Source organism: Juglans regia, chromosome 2 (genome assembly GCF_001411555.2).
Source record: "Juglans regia cultivar Chandler chromosome 2, Walnut 2.0, whole genome shotgun sequence".
Classification (NCBI taxonomy): Eukaryota; Viridiplantae; Streptophyta; class Magnoliopsida; order Fagales; family Juglandaceae; genus Juglans; species Juglans regia.
Window position 1 is genome coordinate 1,181,839 of NC_049902.1, and position 10,023 is coordinate 1,191,861.

Here is a 10,023-nt window from a genome sequence, read left to right on the forward strand (position 1 = left end):
TTTTTTTTTTTTTTATAAAAGACATGCGTGAGATTTGTGCATTTAAGACTTGTATATATATAATTTATCTTCTTATTTTAATTTGAATTTTCATCTCTTTATATATATTATATGTTTGGGTACTTAGGTATTTTCAGGTATTCATTATTTTATTATTATTTTTTACTACTATTTAATATTTTATTATTATTTTTTTATTACTATTCACATAGTATCTCAAAATATCTTACTATCTAAACACAATCTAAATGACTCTCCCTTCGAATTAGTTTGCTTCCCCGGCCCCACGTATAAAATAAAATTGATAAAATCAGTAAGAATTAATTTAAACTATCTTACCTAGTTAAACAAAATAAAATAACATCTAAACGCTTAGGATGTTCAAATTATCTTGTGTAAATTTTTTGAAAAAATAAATTATTTTTCTATTATGAATATCATTTTCTTCAAATGACTTACGTGAGACTTGTATGGCTTAAGCCTATATGTAACATTATTTAAGGAAAGTAAAATTTCAAAATCTTGCTAGTACTTTTACTTGTGAGATTGTTATTGTAACGTATTAAGATGGAGAGAGTGAGGCTTTGATGGAGGGAGGACTCGAGGGAGGCTTCAATGGGAAGAAAAGCAGATAGGGAGGGAAGACGAAATTGAGAGAACGAAGGAGAGCTCGAGTGGAGGGGGGGATAAATGTTTGGGGTCAAACAGTGCGTTTCCATTTTTTCTACTAAACGGTGCATTTTTATTTTATCACATCAGTCGTGTTTTTCCTATGCTTACGCGAGGCGACTGAGTTTAGCTTTTTTCATTAAAAATTTCTATTGTGAATATCTTTTATGACTACTATATTATAATCCTACAATAACCGTCACACCGACTCTTAAATAACAAAAACCTTACCGGCGGATTATTATATGCAATACGCCCAAAGTTAATTACCAAGTGAACGATCTTATAAGTTAAAAAATAAAAGCAATAAAATAAGAAATAATAGGAAAACTGCAAGTCCACCCCTCCCTTGTTAAAAAAAAAAAAAAAAAATATTATATTCTTGTGTAAAACACACAATTCACCTAATTTATTCTAAGGCTTAGTTTGAATATCAAGATATTCTCAAGTATTTAATATTTTCTCGTTATTTTATTATTATGACTAGAGAATAAAATTTTTCAACAAAGAAAAGTCCAGCCGACCTTCCCAGGTTGTCCCGTTCATACTGTCTGCTGTCCCTCCTGAGTTGCCTTTAATTTTCTTATTTTTATATTATTAATTATTTTTATTTTAAGAATAAAAAAAATGAATTTTATTTTATATAAGTAAATTTACGTATCAATCTGCGTATTAATATTGTTGTATTCATATTTTAAATTTAAATTAATATTATTTTTAATAATATTTATTTTCTAACCAATTATATTGAATGAATATATATATTAATACACAGAATCGTTTATAATTAAATTTAAAAAAAAAAACAGGGTTGGTAAACTGTTCTTTACTCTAGAAAATGAATCGTTCTAAAGCTGACCAGCATTAGGAATCCTTTTGGTGGCAACTACCCTTCCTAGCCACTCATGAGTTTTTTTTTTTTTTAATATATTCTTTTTCTTTTTCTTTCCACGTAGAAATAAAAAATTAAACCAATAATTTAAATTAAAAACAAAACAAACAAAACAGTCGGCATCAATCAAATAAATAATGAATAAAATCCTGATGTTGTGGAAGAAGAGGGAGACATGATCAGATGGAAACTAAAGACATAGATAATAATTTATTTACTTTAAACAGAAATTTCATGGCAACCACGTTAACCTTAAGTTTGACTAACTTTTTAAGGAGATGCTGTCGACAATATTTACTGTTTGGAATCCCACTCAAGAATCTTTGGGACAATAATATCTTCAGTAAGAAGGAATCAAATCTCTCTCTTTATTTTAGAGACAATATTTACAATTTAAAACATAAATAATTTTAAAATTTTAAAAATAATAATTTTTTAATAATAAATCACGATACTTTTAAAAGAGCGAGCACGTGTGCTTAAGAATGTATCTAAAATTATAGTAATATTATATGTATTCGTAAAGTGTTAAATATCATTTTAAAAATTAATTAAAATTTTTAATTTATTTTTTTAACGTGAATCTTAATTTACTCGCTTTTTTTTTTTTAACTTTTTTTTATGGACCCACGTGGTGGCTGATTCCCTTGTCTCCTGGGCCAGTCAGCCCCACACTACTACTACAAGTACACGACGTTCTCGTGCTGTTCGCTTTATACGAAATGATTTCACGGGACTTTATATATATTTTAAAATATTTAAAATAAAATATTTTAAAATATTTCAATATTTTTAATGACACCAATATTATATTTAATGTACGTTAATATTCGGCGGCATAAACCATGTTTTTTTAGTCAAAGTGATTTATTTAAGAAAAGAAAAAAGCGTAAAATTGTTTAAAATATTTTAAAAAGATGTAGCTGAAAATGACCAAACTAATTAAAGGGAAAATAAAATAAAATATAGAGGTAGAAGTGGGGTGGGGTCCACCACAGCTGTGTGAATCTTCGGATTCAACCCTAGCAAACAGTGCGCTGTCTTCCTATAAAACAACCGCTACCGGCCTAGAGAGTTTCAGAGGCAAAACAGAGGACGCAAAGAGATTTGAGAGACTCCCCGGAGATATATTTTAGGCTTTGTGTTTATGGCTCTGTTTAAGGCAATCTCGCCATGCTCGCCCACCAGCCTCGCTTTTCTACCACCCAAGAGAGGTACTTTTCTTTTTTTTTTTGGGGTTTTTTTCTTTCATTCTTTGAAATTATTTTGCATGTTTCATTAACATTCTGTCCGGGCATGTTAATTGTGGATTTCTGTTCTTTCCTTCTTCTTTTTTTTTTCGTTGATATGATTTCTGACGCGCATCGGAAAGTTACAAATCAGGCTTTTGTATGGTTGTTATTTATTCCTTTTAATATATTATGTTCTCCATTTGTTTTGAGCAAAGATTTTTTCATGAGCTCTTGTGAAAAAAATATTTCTGTTGAAAATGTATCTTTTTTTATGAAACCCAGTGGAAAATTTCCTACCCAGATACAATAACAGCAGCAAATTAATGAAATTATTCAGTCGTGTTTCTCTGGATAGTCTTATGAAATTAATATTGTGATTCAAACAAGAAATCTGCTGCGTCTTTTGAAAGATCGAAAAGAGAGTAGGATTTCCAAACAGTTGATTTGCATATGCTATGCTTGCTTCTGCTGTTTCCAATTGAATTTCTGAATGTATGTGTAACTTGTACTAATTACAGAGTCATTCCTGTACAACGAAAGAGTATATTGCCCGAGAATATTGTCTTCTTTCCCAGAGGTACTTATGCCAAGTCCTCTTTTAAAGTTCATAGGTGGTAGTTCTCCACATCTTTAGATATAATCCTCATTGTATAATCACTGGGATTACTTGAATTCTATTGACAGTTGGCGGCTAGAACGAGTGAGCTTCATGGCCATGCTGTTGCAGCCACTAGTAACGCTGGCAATTTTACCAAGTCTCGTAACAATCAAGGTGAGGTTGTTTGGTTATATGTTTCGGCTATTGTCTTGTTCGGTTTGTGGCGTTAGAAGTAGATTTGCTTCTGTTGTCATGGGTATAGGATGTTTTACCTCAACTCACACCATGTCATCACCACTACCAGTACGTTCAGTGTTAATTTACTGCCAAAAATCTCTTAAACAGTCCAAATTGTACAACATATAGATTAAGGATTCTTGATCATTACATGAAATCTGAACTAGCTGTCAATTCTTAATCTAACGGGTCTCTTTATTCATGTTTATATTTCGTTTGAAAACATCAGAGTTTTTTAAACTTCTTTGATCACACCCAGGACGACTAATATTTCCAACAAATAAATTGTAGCTTATCTGTTTCGTTAAATCCTAGGATATTGATGGTTGTGTGTCTGCTTTTCTGTTGCAAAATGTCCTAAAGTCAACAACTAAGATAATATGCTCATTTGTTCACCTTAATAACTTGTTCCTCGGTATATGCATTCACTTAATGGTGTATTCGTACATATTCTGCAACTCAGGGATTTGAAGCTATTTTATTTATACTGCCTGAGGTTTAATATGCCTACTCCATGTTTGTATCCTGAATTGTATCCAAGTTGAGATGCAGTATGTGTTTGATTTAGGTTGTTGCAGATTGTATCACATGATATATCAGAGCAAAGAAGCTTGAATCTTTAAAAATGACAGTTTTCTTAATGCCATATTCTGTGATATTTGAGTACATATATGTCTTTCAGACATTTTTACATGAACCTTTAGAGATTAACTTGTTCTAGCCTCTGCAACACTGTTCATTTGCCCTCGAGATGCAGTTATTCGAGCGGTGTTGCAAAGTGAAAGAGAGGTGGAAGTTTCTGGATCTATACTCAATGGAGGGTTCCGTGGTAAATTCAATAAGGTTGTTTTGGCCTATAGTGGTGGCTTAGACACATCAGTCATTGTCCCATGGCTGAGGTATGTCCCTTGTTTTGTGTTTCTTAGCACCTGTTTTCTGCTTGGCACATTCCCTGTATATGTTTGTTAACAGAAGTGCCTCAAGGTTCTTTTGTTCTAGACTATTGGTCTCAATTTTAGACTCTTGTTCTAGACTCTTGTCCAAACATTGGAGGGAGAGGTGCATTTAGAAGAGATAGTGGAGTTATTTGCTTTCCTGTGATAGTTTTTTTTTTTTTTCTCTTAATTTTCCGTTGCAGGGAGAACTATGGCTGTGATGTTGTTTGCTTCACTGCTGATGTTGGTCAGGTATTTTAAGTAGCAACTTGCTTGCTTCAGAGTTGGATTACTTTATTTTGTGTTCTCAGATGATATTGTTCATTAAGACCAGACCATTTGCATTACTGAGTTCTTTCTTATTTATTTGTGTGTGTGGTTGATCTCCCATATGCTAAATTCATAGGGTATAAAGGAATTGGAAGGCTTGGAAAGGAAGGCTAAAGCCAGCGGGGCTTCTCAGTTAGTGGTGAAGGACTTAAGGGAGGAATTTGTACGAGACTTCATATATCCTTGTTTGAGAGCGGGTGCAGTTTATGAGAGGAAATATTTGCTGGGAACGTCGATGGCTCGCCCTGTTATTGCAAAGGTGAACACCTACTTTGAATTTTGTTGCATTGGTAGATTCTAAATACAGAGCCTGTGAAAAAAATATACAGAAAGCTCGTGGATTTTCGAGGGCAATTTATAATAAATACTGTTTGGAGCTTTTGTAGAAGTCTACTTGCCTTTACTATTGTCTATTTATATTGCAATCCATTGTTTGTAACCAGATTTTAGATCCTCTATCGATAACAATCTTTTGTGATTTAAATGAATCGAAAGGGGATGTGTTTTTGGTTGGAGAGCCCTTCTCCTTTCTCTGCTCTTTGTTATCAATGTTGTTTTTCAAATTATTTACTGCTCTGTTTAATCTTTGACATGTTACTTCTTCATAATGATTTATTATGAAAAACAGGCCATGGTAGATGTTGCCAATGAAGTTGGAGCTGATGCTGTTTCTCATGGATGTACAGGAAAAGGAAATGATCAGGCATGCCTCGTGATTGAGATCTAAATTTTATGACCTGCCATATATTTACCTCTTACACAAATCATTCTTGTGTAATCAGGTGCGCTTTGAGCTCACATTCTTTGCTCTGAATCCCAAGCTAAATGTTGTGGCTCCCTGGAGGGAATGGGATATTACAGGGAGAGAAGATGCTATTGAATATGCTAAGAAGCATAAGGTGCCTGTCCCAGTAACAAAGAGATCAATATACAGCAGGGACAGGAACTTGTGGCACCTTAGCCATGAGGTAACATTTAACTTTTTTCCTATTTTTTGTTGTTATAGAATTATCAAACACAACATTTGCTCAATCATTCCTCTTCTGTCTTGTCAAAAGCTCTTGATTTTCATCTATAAAAAAAGCTCCTGATTTTCGAATCAGTGTTGGTCTGCATATGTTGTTCAGAAACGTTTGTAAGAGATGGGCTAATTTCTTCTCTCTGTCTCTGTCTCATGTGTGTATGTTCTATGCTATTAAAGGGTGACATTCTGGAAGACCCAACAAATGAGCCTATGAAGGATATGTACATGTTGACCGTGGACCCCGAAGATGCTCCCAATAAACCTGAGTATGTTACCCTCTTAAGTTTTCAGTTTAACCTCTATGTATAATTTATCTATTGATGGGTTTCCTATATTATCCATGCCTTGATTTCCCTCATTTCCTGCAGATATGTTGAAATTGGGATAGAATCGGGTCTTCCTGTTTCATTCAATGGGAAGAAGCTCTCGCCTGCATCTCTACTTTCTGAACTCAATGAGATTGGTGGGAGGCACGGAATTGGCAGAGTTGACATGGTTGAAAACCGACTTGTTGGTATGAAAAGCCGTGGAGTCTATGAAACTCCAGGTGGGACAATCCTCTTTGCCGCAGTACAAGAGTTGGAGTCTTTGACAATCGATCGAGAATCCATGCAAGTTAAAGATTCGCTTGCCCTTAAATATGCGGAGCTAGTGTATGCAGGCAGATGGTTTGACCCACTTCGCGCGTCGATGGATGCATTCATGGAGAAGATAACGGAGTCTACAACCGGCTCAGTTACCCTCAAACTGTACAAAGGCTCTGTTACAGTGGCAAGCCGAAAGAGTCCTTATAGCCTATACAGGAAAGATATATCTTCTTTTGAGAACAGCTTGATCTATGATCAGGCTGATGCTGCTGGGTTTATTCGGCTTTATGGTCTTCCAACGAGGGTTCGATCGATGCTTAAACAGGGTATCTAGGAGACTGGTCTCTTCTGTTGTCCTTGTGATCAACAATCAATTTGGATTGGAGTTCATGCCATTGCTAATTTCTTAGCATTTCTCTCTCTGTTTGTTTAGTGATCAGTTGGTGACATGTTTTAGTTTTCTAGACTCAACCAAGTAACATTTGGTATTCTTTTTTTTTTTTTTTTAATAATTAATAATATTTGGTATTCTAATATATCTTCCTTGAAATTCATTTTACAATTCCAACATTTTGTATCGCTGTAAATATGTCATAAAAGATTTGAATCCAAATATTTAAAGTATAGAGAATTTATAGATTTATTACTCCATCTTGACCCATTTTCTGGCTACCAAACAAAATTAATTCAAGTTTTAAGTTACGTTTGGGTAATGAGATATTCTGTAAATAAAATAAAATAAAATAATAATAAAAAATAATAAATTTAAAAAAGATCTCGTACATGTGATCTCTATCTCTTAAAAAATAATAATAATAATAATAATAATAATAATAATAAATAATTATAAAATATTCTCAATATTCGATCTAGACCTTAACCTATGATGGAGAATAAAATAAAATAAAATAATTTAAGAAAAGAAAAGAGTTTGAGAACTTTTTCGTCTCAGTCTATGTTGTCGTTATCAGGAATCAATTTCCTTCGTGCATGGCCCATTGCCAGATACAGAGGAATCTAAAAAATGGTTGGTCCTTCGTGTGTGGTCCCCACTTGCAAACATGGAATGATTCCGAAGATTCCTTCACCCATATTTGAATTTTATTTCATGGGTGCCCTACAGCCACCGAAGCTCCAGCTAGGCTCCTGCCAGGAGTTCTGGTTCATTTTGTTTGTTTGTTTGTTTTCTTTCCTTTTACATGTTTTTTTTTTTTAACTTTTAAATATTTTTTTTTTAAATTTATAATATTATTAAAAAATATTTATAAATTAAAAAATAAAATAAAAAACCAGCGATAACCCCAGTGGAAGAGTAGCCTTTTCCTGTATTATTGCTCCTACCTTAATGTGATACACTCACAGCTCACAAGTAAAATCTAACTTGTTTACCTCAAAACCTCTTCCCTTTAAAAAAAAAATAAAAAAAAAAAATTTCTCCTGGAAAAAAGGAAAAATATGTAAAAGAATAATAATTTCCTTTACTTCAGAATTTTGTTGCCTTCTTTCCTTGGTTTTCGAATCAAATTGCTTTAATCTTACAATTGTTTCCATTCGTCCTTCTATTCATCATTCTTATATCACATATTATAAATAAATTTTTTATTTTATTTTTTTAAATTAAAAAATTATTCTACTCATCATCCATAAAGAAATTATTTTTACTAAATTAAAGAAATTATATTTTTATAAATAATAATAAGATAATTTGTAAATATTAATGAGATAGTTTGAGCTGTTTGATAAGATATCAGAAAAAGAGAAAGAAAAGTTGAATAAAAAATATTATAAAATTAAAATATTGTTAGAATATAATTTTTTTCATATAATTTTTATTTAAAAATTTAAAAAAGTTGAATTATTTTTTATTTTTTGTTTGAAAGTTTGGAAAAGTTGTAATGATTAGTTTGAAAAAGTCGTAATGATTAGTTTGAAAGTATTTGTGTTTTGAGTGATGTTTGGAAAGAAGATGAGATGAGATGTGAATTTTGGGATGAATTTTTTTTTTCCCAAACAAGCCCTAAAAATAAGTTTCTATCTCTTACATATCAAAGCAATTTCGATTTTTTTAAAATAATTTACATCCAATCATTTAATCGATTTTCATGGTTTAAATAAACACAAAAATCAAACAACTTTAAAAAAATTGAACTAAAATCTCTCTCTAAATAGTAAACATCCTCCAAGAAATTTATAAAAGAAAGTGTCAAAATTTAAAAAGCTTTTGTGAGAGAAGTAACATGTAGAGTCCTAAATCCCAATAATACTAGCTCGATTTCTTTCACAAATAATTTAGCAATTGATCTCAATATTTTTATTTACAAAAAAAAAAAAAAAAAAAAAAAAAAAGATTTTGCAGCAATTTCTTAGGCTGATCAATTATCACAACATAAGAGAGTTGACTGAGGATGTACAATTTGAAAATGCTTTTGAGAAAAAATTGCCAAGTTTGTTTTGCAAGAGATAGAAGTTAGTGACAGATATTCAGCTTTAACAAATGATCCAGAAACTATAGTTTGCCATTTCGATTTCCATGAAATGAGAGTGTCCAAGAAACACACACTAACCAATAATAGACCTTCAAGTACTGAGAAAACATGATCAGAGTCGTTGCTGAGAGTACTCAAGTATTCTCAGAATACCTCACTACTATCTATTATTTTATTATTATTTTTTACATACTTTTTACTACTATTTATTACTATTTAATATTCTATCATTACATTTTTCTATTATTCACAGAATACCTGAAAATACTTTACTATCCAAACGCATCCTTAAGATGCAGGAAAATTATTGGCAAAAAAGAAAGAGACCTTTTCTACAAAAGGATGAGCTCCATCAAGATATGGCTGTTGAGGAGAGTCCACAAATGGACTTGGGTTCTGAAAGGAGTGGCAAAATCAAGTATAATTTAGTGAAAAATCACTTTGTTCCATGGAAAATGAATCCTATCCAACACGCACACATCTCCTATGAATTCATTTTGCATTGGAATCTATTCTATTTTGTTCAGATTAACAGACTTGGCCCCAAGAAACCAAAATCCTCAAAAATCTCAACAGCATATATGCATTAACACAAGTACCACTTTACATGGGGCTTGTTTCAACAAAAATAATGATTTGGCTAAAGAATAAAAATTGATACTCCCCTTGTTAGCAAGCAAAACTAGAAGGAATAGTCATGTAATTCTTCACAAAGAAATGCATTATTTACATCTAATTGATAAGGAAAATATTATAAACTACATCAATAGCAAGAAGACATTGAAGGGCAATCAACTTATCTATAGGGAAAATGTTTTGTGATAATCTAGATCTTCTTGTTGAGATGAAACAGCAACAATAAACGGCCTTGAGGAGGATAAAGTTGGTTATGAGAAAGAAGAAAAAAGAGCTTAAGGCTTAATATCATGCATGGAACAAGGATCCATGAAAGTGTAATTGGAATGAGTTGAAAGAGATTTCATTTGACAGTGAAAATCTTGCAAATAATTAGGAGATCCATCCATACTAGAAG

At 32.1% G+C, this 10,023-nt stretch overlaps 1 protein-coding gene across 1 annotated transcript; it reads left to right on the top strand.

Moving 5' to 3' along the window:
- Window positions 1-2,626: 2,626 nt before the first annotated feature.
- Window positions 2,627-7,038, top strand: LOC108992980 (argininosuccinate synthase, chloroplastic). Its single transcript, XM_018967759.2, has 10 exons — window positions 2,627-2,775; window positions 3,312-3,370; window positions 3,478-3,565; window positions 4,386-4,527; window positions 4,767-4,815; window positions 4,970-5,152; window positions 5,522-5,596; window positions 5,676-5,861; window positions 6,095-6,183; window positions 6,286-7,038. The coding sequence occupies exons 1-10, from the start codon at window positions 2,709-2,711 to the stop codon at window positions 6,836-6,838; spliced, it is 1,491 nt and encodes a 496-aa protein (XP_018823304.1). The 5' UTR covers window positions 2,627-2,708; the 3' UTR covers window positions 6,839-7,038.
- Window positions 7,039-10,023: the final 2,985 nt, after the last annotated feature.

Bases quoted from the DNA above. Each gene is read 5' to 3' on its own strand.
- LOC108992980 (XM_018967759.2), top strand. From the start codon at position 2,709: ATGGCTCTGTTTAAGGCAATCTCGCCATGCTCGCCCACCAGCCTCGCT. The intron at 2,776-3,311 runs GTACTTTTCTTT...TACTAATTACAG, and splicing joins TTTTCTACCACCCAAGAGAG to AGTCATTCCTGTACAACGAA. The intron at 4,528-4,766 runs GTATGTCCCTTG...TTTCCGTTGCAG, and splicing joins GTCATTGTCCCATGGCTGAG to GGAGAACTATGGCTGTGATG.